This window comes from Pelobates fuscus, chromosome 8 (assembly GCF_036172605.1).
Source record: "Pelobates fuscus isolate aPelFus1 chromosome 8, aPelFus1.pri, whole genome shotgun sequence".
Classification (NCBI taxonomy): Eukaryota; Metazoa; Chordata; class Amphibia; order Anura; family Pelobatidae; genus Pelobates; species Pelobates fuscus.
In genome coordinates, this window is record NC_086324.1 from 97,594,334 (window position 1) to 97,609,048 (window position 14,715).

The window sequence follows — 14,715 nt, forward strand, 5'->3', positions numbered from 1 at the left end:
CCTATACACTGCGTGCAGAATTATTAGGCAAATGAGTATTTTGACCACATCATCCTCTTCATGCATGTTGTCTTACTCCAAGCTGTATAGGCTCGAAAGCCTACTACCAATTAAGCATATTAGGTGATGTGCATCTCTGTAATGAGAAGGGGTGTGGTCTAATGACATCAACACCCTATATCAGGTGTGCATAATTATTAGGCAACCTCCTTTCCTTTGGCAAAATGGGTCAAAAGAAGGACTTGACAGGCTCAGAAAAGTTAAAAATAGTGAGATATCTTGCAGGGATGCAGCACTCTTAAAATTGCAAAGCTTCTGAAGCGTGATCATCGAACAATCAAGCGTTTCATTCAAAATAGTCAACAGGGTCGCAAGAAGCGTGTGGAGAAACCAAGGCGCAAAATAACTGCCCATGAACTGAGAAAAGTCAAGCGTGCAGCTGCCAAGATGCCACTTGCCACCAGTTTGGCCATATTTCAGAGCTGCAACATCACTGGAGTGCCCGAAAGCACAAGGTGTGCAATACTCAGAGACATGGCCAAGGTAAGAAAGGCTGAAAGACGACCACCACTGAACAAGACACACAAGCTGAAACGTCAAGACTGGGCCAAGAAATATCTCAAGACTGATTTTTCTAAGGTTTTATGGACTGATGAAATGAGAGTGAGTCTTGATGGGCCAGATGGATGGATTGGTAAAGGGCAGAGAGCTCCAGTCCGACTCAGACGCCAGCAAGGTGGAGGTGGAGTACTGGTTTGGGCTGGTATCATCAAAGATGAGCTTGTGGGGCCTTTTCGGGTTGAGGATGGAGTCAAGATCAACTCCCAGTTTCTGGAAGACACCTTCTTCAAGCAGTGGTACAGGAAGAAGTCTGCATCCTTCAAGAAAAACATGATTTTCATGCAGGACAAGCTCCATCACACGCGTTCAAGTACTCCACAGCGTGGCTGGCAAGAAAGGGTATAAAAGAAGAAAATCTAATGACATGGCCTCCTTGTTCACCTGATCTGAACCCCATTGAGGACCTGTGGTCCATCAACAAATGTGAGATTTACAAGGAGGGAAAACAGTACACCTCTCTGAACAGTGTCTGGGAGGCTGTGGTTGCTGCTGCACGCAATGTTGATGGTGAACAGATCGAAACACTGACAGAATCCATGGATGGCAGGCTTTTGAGTGTCCTTGCAAAGAAAGGTGGCTATATTGGTCACTGATTTGTTTTTGTTATGTTTTTGAATGTCAGAAATGTATATTTGTGAATGTTGAGATGTTATATTGGTTTCACTGGTAAAAATAAATAATTGAAATGGGTATATATTTGTTTTTTGTTAAGTTGCCTAATAATTATGCACAGTAATAGTCACCTGCACACACAGATATCCCCCTAAAATAGCTATAACTAAAAACAAACTAAAAACTACTTCCAAAAATATTCAGCTTTGATATTAATGAGTTTTTTGGGTTCATTGAGAACATGGTTGTTGTTCAATAATAAAATTAATCCTCAAAAATACAACTTGCCTAATAATTCTGCACTCCCTGTAGGTTTCTGTCCATGTGGCTGGCGCTGCCACTCCTTCCCTGCCATCTTCCTAAATAACCGGTGGGGCTGTTCTCTGATCAAACCATTCTAGGAAAATATTTATTTATAAAATATTTTACCAGGAAGGATACATTGAGATTTCTCTCATTTTCAAGTATGTCCATGGTATTGTATTTAGGCATTGTAGACATTTTAGGATTGCTCCCAATTATTTAGCCCTGCACCATACCACCTCCAGGTGTAAAAAAAAAAAAGAAAGAAAAAGGTAAATAAAAAATAATTTGCATCCTCAACATGGTCAAAGACACAGCCACATTATTTTGGAAGCAGGGTATCAAGACATTTAATCTCCCTTTGGGAAATAGGATAGACCAGTGGTCCACAACAATGTATTCATGGACCACCAAAAGTCCAGGTTTATCAGCATCTCCATTTAAATAAAAAAGGGAAATCCTGGACTGTTGGTGGTCCATGAGGACTGGGTCGGGGACCACTGAGATTGACTACTGGTCTATACTGTTTTTTCAGCACAGCGGCTGACTTTTGCCTATTAACCTGACTCCCTACAGCGACTGTTATAACTGATAACCTGGGGGCTAATGCCAGCTGTCTGGATGCTGAAAGACCACAATTCCTCTCAGTCCAGCGTCACCAGGTTATCTTAGGTACTTGCAAGGAAGCTTTGCAAACATAACTGATAGCCATAATGTCCTTGATAACCAAATGCCTTATAATAAAAGAATCATGTCAAGTATGCTCCTGGTACTGGACCCCATATGTAATAATGTATTTTTCTAATGTCACTGCATTTGATGCTCCATGTCTAATCCATGCCACTTGGGCTAAACAACTGCCTATAATCACTGGCACATAATGAGGTTCTGTCTGTTTTCACAAGCCTTGAGTCAACCATTTTTAACCGCAGTCTGTAGTGGATGTATGTCAGTTTACATATGTATTACCGTATTTTGAAAAATCAATAAAAACCTTATACACATACACACAGACTGTTGCACAGTGTAACTTGGAACACAATTTAGATATAACAGTAAACCAAGCAAGTTGAAGACAGATAACTAAGGGAAAGATTCAGAGAACGGTCTGCATTTGATTTGATTAAAAAGGTTGCATTATTGAGGGCCACAAGGAAATCCAGTAAAGTGGAAAAAAGAATGACCAACATCAGCCCTGTACTTGCAGATGGCGTTAAGATAATGGTGCTGACAAATGCAATTCTCACTTGTGGCTTGCTGCTGACTTGGAGCCAGCAAAAAAATCTTGGCAATGATTAGGTGGCTTGCACACCTCTTTTACTGTCCAATGCTGGAAATACATATTTTCTTATTTAAGATCTAATAAACAGGGACACACACTGGAAACGTTAGAAACAGATGATTATAGTTTTCAAGAGCTAAATCAAAACCTTACCCTCCACAGATGGAAAATCCTCTTCATTTCCTTGTGAGTAGTGTCCAAGAAGAGGAAAGGTCTCGCTGGCCAATTGTTGTCTATTGGTGATAATGATGGAACTTTATTCCTCAACTCCAAAAAGTACTTTTGTATCTGTGAACAAGAAATAACAAAGATATTCCATTGGTTACTCCTCATTTAGGAATAAAATGTGCTGAAATGCACATCTGAACATGTTGCATATTTATGAATAAATGAAAGTTTGGTCAATGACCAGAGTTTTCCCCCTAGTTTGCACATTATTTTATGAACTAAAATAGCGGTCTATTTAAGTGCACAAAAATGTTGGATAACCACCACATAATTCTAAACTAAAAAACAAAAAACAAAAAACCAATAGAAAATCTATGATGCTCCCCATACTTTAGAAAACCATTTAATAGAAACTACCAGTACCTTCCCAATGCCAATGACCTCATAATCTGTGCCTATCCTCAGTTCACATTTGCCCCCCCCCCCTAGCTCTCACACACACGCAAAATGTTGCCATGTTACCATTAAGTCCATTGGGAACTATATACCCAAGGGTAACCATTGTTTTACAAGCAGTAGTGTGTATGCGAGTTTACTGCTGCATTAAGAGTCCAGTCCTTTGAACCAACATTGTGACAGCAAAGCTTGCTGGATCCGAACCAGTCACTTCCTGAATGTCAACCTTTTCTCATCACAAATACTTATAGCCAGAGTAAGCTGGTGCTTTATTAAGAACTCTTATATCCGACTCAATTGTATTACCCCAATTTTAACATGTCTACACAGCAGGCTCATTCCCTAAACGAATGAGTAATACAAACAGTACAGCAGCAATTTCATAACAGACACAATTGGCAACAATGTACATGGCAATAATTACAACTATTTATCTAGTACTAATATATTCCACAGCAGTAAAGAAAACAAACTATTAATTCTAACAATACATGTGTGACATACAGTGGGTGAAGATGGGCCTGCCCAATCAAACGTACAATCACTGTAATATTGTTATACTACCTTGTGTACAGTGATGCACAGATACAAAAAAAGGTAATTAAAGGAACACTATAGGATCAGGAACACAAAACATGACCCTATTGTGTTAAAAACACCACATAGCCCCCTTGCCCCTATAAATAGAGTAAAACCTTACTTTTATTCCAGTCTGCTGCTGCAGACTCTGCCTGCTTGGCTGACATAATCAGAACTGTTGTTTAAAGACAATCACAATGCTTTCACATACAAAATCATTGGATTAGCTGAGACTGTCGAGGCAGATCAGGGGCACAGCCAGCATAAGCCAAACAAAGCCATGGCCAATCAGCATCTCTGAGGAAAGTTCAGTGTCTCCATGCAGAGGGTGCAGACACTGAATGGCAGTGCTACACACTATGCAGCATTGCCCCCAAGTAAGCACCACTAGTAGCCATATGAGGAGTGGCTAGTCGAAGTATCACTAGGCTGTAATGTAACACTGCCTTTTCTCTGAAAACAAAGTGTTTACTGCAGAAAGCTTGAAGGGAACGATTATACTTACCAGAACAAACACAATAAGCTGTAGTTGTTCTGGTGACTATAGTGTCCCTTTAATTGTACCAGTTTCTTCACTTACTATTCTTTGAATTGTGAATTCATATATCTTCTTTCCTGCATTAGCACGGAAAAACTTCCTGTACTCTCGACGCACCTAAAACAAGTCAAATGAAAACTGTTAAAGGGTGTATGGAACCAGGCATGGAATGAGCGGAAGGACAGTAACCATATTCACGACAACGAAAATGATGACTGTCTATAACGTGAGAAATGAAAGGAACACAAATTAGTTAGTATAAACATAAAACATCATACAAGTGGATACCAGAGATTAAATGTCACATAAAGCAAGCTGAAAATAACATAACATGACGCACATAAAAGAAGTACAGCATTCTGAAATGCAATAAATACGTTTTCAATGCAATCAAAAGTAAAATTCAACGTGAAAAAATTGCAAAATTTGATAGGTTACAACTCTGAAAAGTTATCTTATTGTATGCAATGTATCCAGCCATTCAAGACATGACGTTTTAGTCTTATGTTGTCAATGCAGTTTAAAGAAAAACACGCTTATAAAAAGGTCAGTTTCCTCTCATAGGTATTTACAGAACACATACTCCAACGATGAGATTAAGGCATTTGATGTTTCCAGCAGAATTCACAAGATGGTGAATTATGATTAAGTTTGTAGGCAGTGGTGTATCCTGGTTTTGTGTTGCCCTAGGCAGGACAAAACTCAGGCGCCCCCCCCCCCCCACCCGCGCGCGCCCCCCCACCCAACCCTTCCCCCCCCGTTCCGCCTTCTAAATACACATACACACACACAAATTCACTGACAGATACGCATACACTAGCTAACAGACACACACACACACACACTCACTAGCAGACACACACTCACTGTCAGACACATACACTCTCTGATATATAATATATATATAATATAATATATAATATATATATAATATATATATAATATATATATAATATAATATATAATATAATATATATATAATATAATATATAAATAATATAATATATATATAATATATATATAATATAATATATAATATAATATATATAATATATAAATAATATAATATAATATAATATATAATATAATATATATATATGTATATATATATATATATATGTATATATATATATATATATATATGTATATATATATATATATATATATATATATATATATATATATATATATATATATATATATATATATGTATATATATATATATATAAAATAATATATAATATATATATATAATATATCATTAATTTAACCTACCCCCCCCCAGCCTCCTTACCTTTGGGAATGCTGGGGGGGGGGGGGTTTCTTTACCTCCCTGGGGTCTAGTGGGGCTGCCGGTCGGGCTGCTGGGCTGGTTGCTGGGCGGGCGGGCGGCTGGCGAGGGAGCTCTTCCTCTGAGCTGTCTGCTCAGCTCCCTCGCGCGCCGCAGAGTGAGGCTGGGAGCCGGAATATGACGTCATCTTCCGGCTCCCAGCCTCACTCTGCGGCGCGCGAGGGAAATGAGCAGACAGCTCAGAGGAAGAGCTACCTCGCCAGCCGCCCGCCCAGCAACCAGCCCAGCAGCCCGACCGGCAGCCCAGTTAGCCGCAAGGCTAACAAGGCATTTGCCCTGGGCATTTGGGGGCGGCATTTTTTGCCGCCCCCTGGAAAATGCCGCCCAAGGCAAATGCCTTGTTTGCCTCGCGGCTAATACGCCCCTGTTTGTAGGTCCATAACTCCTTAAAAAATAAAGTGTTAGTCTAAGCATCATAATTATTTATATTGTATTTATGGTGGTAGTAGGCAGTTTGCATCATCTACTAGTTCTGGGTCTTGGGGAACCCTGTTTTTTGACAAACTTCTAAAAAATGGTTTGCTCAGAACCTGGAGATGTTCCAGTATGCAGCGGTTACACTGCTTAGACTAACACTTTATTTTTTAAGGAGTTATGGACCTACAAACTTAATGATAATTCACCATCTTATGGAGAACATATTGGCTGGAGAAGGATCAAAGTTCCGTCAGAGTGCTTCCTCTGGTCTTGGTGGAACTAGAGCACGGAGACTGAATATACATACATATATATATATATATATATATATATATATATATATATATATATATATATATATATATATATATATATATATATATATATATATATATATATATATATATATATATATATATATATATATTAAAAGAAAAATAAATAGATATATAAATTCAGAGGTCTGTTGAGTACATTGTGTGGTTACTCAACCATTAAAGTATTGTTTTTAAGTATATATCATAATACTTTCAAATCCTGGTGTCCTTCCTATTGAAGGAATACTATTCCCACATATAAATTTAAAGCATCAACCAAAGACATCACCAGCAGTACCAAATACAGAATTTGACTTGCACAAGAGAATAAATGCTACAGGGCTAGAGGAATACTTTTTATACTTCATGAACTATCAGCTGCATAAAGCAGTTTCTGTAGACACTTCACAGTAAAAAAGTGAATTCTGTTTAAGGGGCAAAATTGTATGTGTATAATTAACAAATACATGATACATACCGACTTGAACTTTTCAAGATTGCAGAGTTAACTTAATTGAGATAATTACTAGGCAGGCAGATTGTGTAATGGGATGTTAAAGAATAATTCAATCCATCAAATACATAGATTACTATTTGTCATTCAATTAAAAAGATTCAAACACCACCATTGTTGCTATATCATGCAATTAAAATTGTGATATGATTAAAAGCTCTGATTGTTTTGAGGAAATATTACATAGGAGAAGAAGGCACATTTCAATAGCAATTTAAAGCTACCTGTTGAGAAATATATTCTAAATATATTCTAATATTTTTGCTGTGCCTTACTAATGAACATTTGGTCCAAGTCTTAAATGGAAAATATGTTCCAGGATTAACTATATAAGCATGTGCTAGCATACGTGATCACTGGGAAGATCTCAATATGGCAACACCTATGGCCAATTACATTTTTAACTTGCTAAAACTGCATATTTCTCTTATGTAACCACTTCAATAGTGTTAGATTAGGGGATACAAAAAAAAAAAATATCAAACCAAGTGGCACCAGGTTTTAGTTTCCTTTATAGGCAAATATCCTCTGCCTTCTTTTTATCCTAGATAGGGTCAAGAAAAAAAAAAACTGACACCCTTCAAATGTATGTGAAGAAAATGCAGCATGGTACCATTGTGCAAGACAACAACATGTGCGTTAAGAGTTTTACCATTCAGAGAACACTGCAAAACTGCAAGTCTCTGATGTGGTCAAGAAGACACATCTCCAAATGAACAGCTTCGTAGACAGTTGTTGCAAGAATTAGAGTGGATTCTTGCATTTTTTTTCTGAAAGGCCACCCGAGCTTTCCTGAGTGAATTTATCAAGTATATATTCATAATCCGTGCACAACTCTATCACTGAAAGGCCATGGTGGTCAGAGAACAAAGAAACATGTATTCATATGTACTCCTATGGTAATAACGTTACCCTTCTATACAACTATCTGAAAAACACTTCTGATATAAAGTATTTAGTACTACTAAAGCTAGCACATTTAAAATATTTACTTAAAAAAGAAAAATCAATAGCCAAAGCAGACAGACAAGACCCAGACAATCACACAGGTGGTTAGAGACACTTGATTTCACAGGGGTTGAGAAAATACCTTTAGTCCAAGCCAGTAAGCCCAAATGACTGCAACTGCATGCTTACGCCTAGCCTCTTCCTTCAAGCGTTTCAATTCCCTTCGAGCCTAAAATGTTTAGATATTCAATGGAAACACAGCCAAAAGCAGAAGGCAAAATGACCAGAAAAGTGCTTCCCCAAATAGAGGAAATACTCCAGAATAACAGATAACAGAGAAATAAAGAAACACCTGAAATAGAAAAGGCCCAGAATGATTTTTATTTTTTATATATATATATATATATATATATATATATATATATATATATATATATATATATATATATATATATTTTTTTTTTTTTTTTTTTTAAGGATTTAAGATTGAAATCCCAGAATCCAGAAGATGTGTGCAATCAAAGTCTTGTTCAGCACTGAGAAACCTTTAACTACCATCTACCACTGTGCATATGCATATGTCTTCCTGATGAACAAACATTGCTTTAGTTTTTATTTACCTTCCCTTTTAAATGATTTGCTTACTGAGCTGTGTATTGCTTTTGAGTCAAGATTCAAGTCCTTGGAAGTTTCAAGTTGAACAATCTATTAAGCTACTGGAAACGTAGCAATGGGATGCAGGGAAGTAAATGTATTCATATTATTGATCATTCCAACATTATGGATCATTCTGCAAGATCCCAACAGAATACTTACCATTCTAAAAAAATAAATGTTCAACCTTCATCTACTATATCTATTACGGTAACTCGTCTTTTTTCTAGAGTTCTAATCCACCCTTTTCCAGATAATATACTTTCTTGGTCAAATAAACAGGTATTGTTTTTGAATGTCAACACTTATGGAGAAAAAACTTTATGCCTATGTTAACTTTTTTGGGGTGTGATTAAACTGTTCAAAACCATTTTAAACTCTTTTGTAAAGAGTACACAAGGAGAACACTGAAAAGCCTTCATAAAATAACTACAGCTACTAGGAAATCAGAATTTTGTTGACTGGTTTCATTGAACTTGAATAACTCTTTGCAAATAGTGTGCGGAATTCTTGCTGATGGACCCTTATCCTCTCAAAAGTGAGGTAATTAAAAGCAAATCAGCTATGTAACTATGTTATTTCTCTCTGTTGGTCTTTTACTCACCACACACAAATGCAGGGTGCCCATTCACTTGAGCAGCGGTCTTTTAAAACCACAATCTTAGCTCCCAAAGCATGAGCACACATTGCTATGGAATGAGTGGATCTTTTTTTTTTTTTTTTTTTTTTTTAAAGACCAAGATTTTAAGTTAAAATAGGAATAAATTTAAAGATGGGTATAACATTTACCAAAATATATTTTTCACAAAAAAATTTAACAATCCTACAATTTTTAGGACTGCGTTAACAGTTCAAGTGACTGAATAAGCAATATATACTTACCAAATTATTCAAATACACACAGAAACAATAAAGTATTTGGGCTCCGACAGAGATGCTACCTAGTCATGCATCTAAATTATACAACATGCATTTAATAATGTCCAAATTAAAATCAGGGGTTTTTAACCCCACAAATCTCTAAATTTAGATATTTTGTTTGTTCTGAGTCAGATTAAGCAAGCATGCGTAGATGATGCTGGGCATTCAATATAGTTATTTTTATATGGAAGAGGAGCAGGAGTCTTCATGCACTACATGGAATTAGTGGCATGGTTAACGATTAATCAGATTCAAGGGTTACGGGGTAATGGTGAAGATGGTTTGGATGTATGCGTGAAATACCTTCAGTCCAAGCCAGTAAGCCCAAATGACAGCAATAGCATGTTTATTTCTAGCCTCTTCCTTCAGCCGTCTCAGTTCCCTTCGCGCCTGTGATGCATTTGAAAATTGCGTTATAGAGAAGCTTAGAAGCTAAAAAAAGTTATGCCAGGATTCCACAGGATTGTGAACCAGAAAAACAGGAAGGAATGTTAACAGTAGAAATTAAGAGCTGCGACGGACGTTTGTTACCTGGTATTTGGTTAAATGCATAATTAATTGTTATACTCATGAAGATCAGATGTGTCTCCATGTGGCCCTATTTTGTATAAGTAAAAAGTAAATTATGCTTTACCTGTGTTCCATGCCAGTAAGCTGCGATTGTGGTTGCCGCTTCATTGCAAAGCTTCTGGTATTTAAGTTCTCTAAGGATCTTTCGTGCCTATAAATTAAAATAAATGTGGTTCCTTTAAAGTGAAGGCAGGCCCTGCAACACCACCTTAAATATAGGCGACAGCAAAAAAACATGCAAACACAAACGGAAAATCGCCTTTTCTGTTAGCAAATGAATTCCGCCCAGGCACAGCCAGGGCACACATTGGAACAAAACAAAATCATTGTTTAATTTCTCCTTTTCTCTGTATGATTTCTCTATGCGGACTGCTAGATGCATATTTAAAAAAAAAAAAAAAAAAAAAGTATACATTTTTAGATTTCCTTTTGTTTTTCACACATCAAAAATGCATATTTGTTAAATATAGGAAATCTTCATAATATTAAATATGCTGGTGATAGGATAATCATAAATAACTCATTTGCTTCAAGGGAAAACTCTTAGTTCCACAACTATGAGAGGTTTCTGTTGGGCAAGTGAGCACCATAACCACATTTGTTTGTAAATTCTTTGAAAAGCTGGATAAAAAAAGCATGATTCTGCCATCACCCAAAGCCTGGAACTCACTGCTGCTGCAGAGAAAATGAGGAAGTGAAAATTTTACATTATCAGTACAAATTCAGCCAACCTTGGTTGGAAAAGAAAAGTTGTGAGGATGTGTCTAAAATGGTTAGCACTTTGAGCCAATTATTACTGTCCAAAGCTGAACTGATTGCATGAAGTTTCATATCCACGTTATCTGTACAAAGGGGACATTTTAATTCCAGAAAGCCTCCTGAGATGGTAACCAAAGACTCCTTGAAATATAACTTAACACTAATTCACCATCCATCCCAGCTCATTTTCACTTGATCAGTCTCTATGCAACTCGTTATACATTTCCACATACTTTTTAGTTCAGTTCCCATCACACTCTGTCAATGATATCATCATCCTCTCCTGCACATTGATCTCCATAACATTACACTTTGCTGTCAATGTAACCATCAACCAGACCTTAATATTTTAATGACCTTGTCTATCAATCCGAGAAGGAAGTTTATTTGAAGATTTAATCTTTGTAATATGGGTCATAATAAACATTATGATACAACATACAAAAACATAACCAAAAAATATACCATCTACCAAAACAGAATATCAAGCATTGGTCAAGAGGTATACATGTTAACTCAAACTAGTTCAAAGGCCACAAACATTTCACCACGTAAAGTATAAATGAGGAAACCCATGATTCCTGGACCACTGAATTAAGAAGCAATCTTTGAGAGAAGGTAGCCAAATGGGTAAATATATACATTTTAAAAGCCATATAGGCAATAAAACACATCAAATAAAATGGCAAGTAGAGTTTCGGCTTCTCCTGCTGCTTCTCAATATGCATTTTGCTGCTAAGTGTCAGTTTCCTCATTTAGCTGCCTTCTACCTACAGCTGATATTCTCCATAGGAATTGAAAACCCATAGGTGGTGCACTGCCTTACATGTCAGAGATGATGTTTATAGGTTCTGGTCAATGTTTGTAAGTTTTCCCCAAATATAGAAAAATGAGGGCAGCGCAAAAAAATTGCAAATGTGCACACCAAGTGCTACAAAAAGATTTATTTACAAGGACATCGAGTATAAACTTTTCGGGTTATCCCCTTTATCAATGCATGTCCTTATAAAGGGGACATGCTTGATAAAAGGGATAACCCTAAATGTTTGTACCTTATGTCCTTGAAAATATATCTTTTTGTAGCATTTGGTGTGCACATTTGCAATTGTTTGCGCTGCCCTCATTTTTTTCAATTTTTGTGGATTACTTTACCCTGTTTGGAACTGCAGAGGAAGGTGTCAGCAGCACAACAGGAAATGTTTGTATTTTGATCTTCTCTGGGTACTGCAGATACTTACTGTGAGTAAGTTTTGTTATCACATATATATTATTTTACACATTACCATCTGCATTTTTGGTTCTCTCCCTTTATGTTTGTTTTATTGAGGACACAATCCAGGAAAGTCGTCATTCCAGAAGCTACGGTGGAACCCCAATAAGACACCAACAGCTTTATTCCTTAGAGCTAGTTATTTTTGGGCTTGTCTTAAGTGAGTTGATAATTGGCACTATTTTTCACAGTTTTGTTGATTTTTTTTTATTTCACAGAATTACACTATTTGTATTTATCTTTTCTCTTTTTTTATGTGGACAAATACATAAATTTGCATCAACACACAGGCATATTAGGTTACCAATTTTTCTATTTTCATGCTACACCATTTCGGTTTAGGTTTATTTAAAAAAAAAAAAAAAAACACTTACAACATTTATTTGATTTATATTAAGAGGATTATACACTGACATTTGTAGCTTTTTTTGCTCTTAATATCACTCTATTTTATTTTTTATTACACACATTTTGTTTTAAAATATAAGCAAAACCACTCACCTTCCATCCTCTTGTGTAAGATTGTACCACAATGGTAGACCGTTTAATGCGTTTGTAATTATTCTGTTGCTGGGGTAGAGAAAAGCAGAAAAAAAATGACATCAGTAAGCAATTAACTGCTTGAATGAAAAATAATTTCTATTTTGGAAAACCGAAGAATTTGTGGTTTTATGACAATGATACATAATACTATGTAAATATGCTTCCCCTGTTCCATTAGAGGAACAGACCAAACTGAAGTGGAAATTAAAAAGGAGCAATGCCAAAAATAGACCTGCGAGTGAGACAAAGGAAATTCAATTCAAGCACAAAAAAGAAGAAATCAGATGATACTGGTCCAGTGCTGTCTATTCAGAGTACACACTCACATAAATGTTTGGATAGGTATTAGAATAAACATTGTTTAAAGGATCATGAAGAAGGCCAAATAATAGTTAATCAAATTAATATTGTGCTTACTGAAATGAAAATGTTGCTGGTTTGTTTAATATTTAACATACAAAGTACACAATACTTTTAGAGAAACTGTACAAATATCAATGACCGTTCTTGGAAAAGGCGGTGTTGTACTCAAATCAGATCTTTAATTCTCTTTTCAAATACTGCAATGTTAACATTTTATGTGGCAGATTGAATAAATATGGTTTCATAGCTTTAATTTTTATGAAATCTACCCCCACAATATTTCATAGACCTGTGCTCCAGTTAGCAAAACCATGAGGTGATATTTTACAAATAAAATAAACAGTATTAATTACACTTTAGAGGGACACTTTTGTAGGTAATGCATAAAAGGAACACTCCGTACCATAACTATCATAATTTTATTTTCCACAGATTGTTAAAACCAATAGCCACTCTAATTCAACATTTGTGCATTACCTGTGAAGTATATTTACTAAACTGATTACAATTGAAAGAATCCTTAATTTGTGAAATTCAGAACAACACAATAGAGTGAGAAACTATTGCTCAATTATATTCAAGCTATGTTTGGTATAAATGTTGCAAATTTAGTGTTAAATTCCCCGTGTAGTAGCCAACAATGTGTAGCTTTATATACATATATTTGATACGATATGACCTTATTTTATGTTGACCACTCTACCGGTCACCTTACACAACTTAATCATGCCCATGGTAAATATTTATCAAATCCACATATGGCAAGGAGGATAAAAACAACCACCACCACCCTCCATTAGATTTACTATTTCTCCTTCATTAGTCTACTTACCAAATATCGCCTAACCCAGGCTGCCACCACAATCTGGCTCTTCTTCATAAGGAGAAAACGGGTGCGACACTTCCATCCCCTGTAGATTTTTTGAATGAGGGTGGCAAGATCCTCAAGACGCTCCTTACGCAGCTCCTCCAGCTTGAACAGCTAAGATGTAATGACACAAAAATGTAATGTATATTTAGTTAAATCTCAAGGTAGGGTAACTAATTTGAATATGGAAAATCTTTGTCCACATTTTTTAAATGGACAGCTCATTCAAACCATATGACAACACTGGATTATGGAAACAAATAAAGCAAAAAAAAAAAAAATCTAAAAATTAGTAGGATTTAAACAAATGTAAATAAGTTTAATACCTAGCATTTACAGTTGCAAGAAAAAGTGAACCTTTGGGAATGATATGGATTTCTGCACAAATTGGTCATAAAATGTGATCTGATCATCTAAGTCACAACAATAGACAATCACAGTCGGCTTAAACTAATAACACACAAAGAATGAAATGTTGCCATGTTTTTATTGAACACACCATGTAAACATTCACTGTGAATGTTTACATGGTGTGTTCAATAAAAACATGGCAACATTTCATTCTTTGTGTGTTATTAGTTTAAGCAGACTGTTTTTGTCTATTGTTGTGACTTAGATGATGATCAGATCACATTTTATGACCAATTTGTGCAGAAATCCA

General features: G+C 36.0%; 1 protein-coding gene across 3 annotated transcripts in view; it reads right to left on the minus strand.

Annotated features, from left to right (window-relative positions):
* The window catches only part of MYO1B (myosin IB), a 235,345-nt gene that overhangs the window by 20,699 nt on the left and 199,931 nt on the right, over positions 1-14,715 (minus strand). The window contains exons 20-26 of one of the 3 annotated variants that reach the window (XM_063430175.1): positions 14,019-14,168; positions 12,782-12,850; positions 10,316-10,402; positions 9,985-10,071; positions 8,249-8,335; positions 4,602-4,676; positions 2,972-3,106 (exon numbers count right to left, since the gene is read on the minus strand). In XM_063430175.1, coding sequence (XP_063286245.1) covers positions 2,972-3,106; positions 4,602-4,676; positions 8,249-8,335; positions 9,985-10,071; positions 10,316-10,402; positions 12,782-12,850; positions 14,019-14,168 — 690 coding nt within the window. The remainder of the gene's footprint in view (positions 1-2,971; positions 3,107-4,601; positions 4,677-8,248; positions 8,336-9,984; positions 10,072-10,315; positions 10,403-12,781; positions 12,851-14,018; positions 14,169-14,715) is intronic. The other 2 variants (XM_063430176.1, XM_063430177.1) reach the window with 2 other exon arrangements.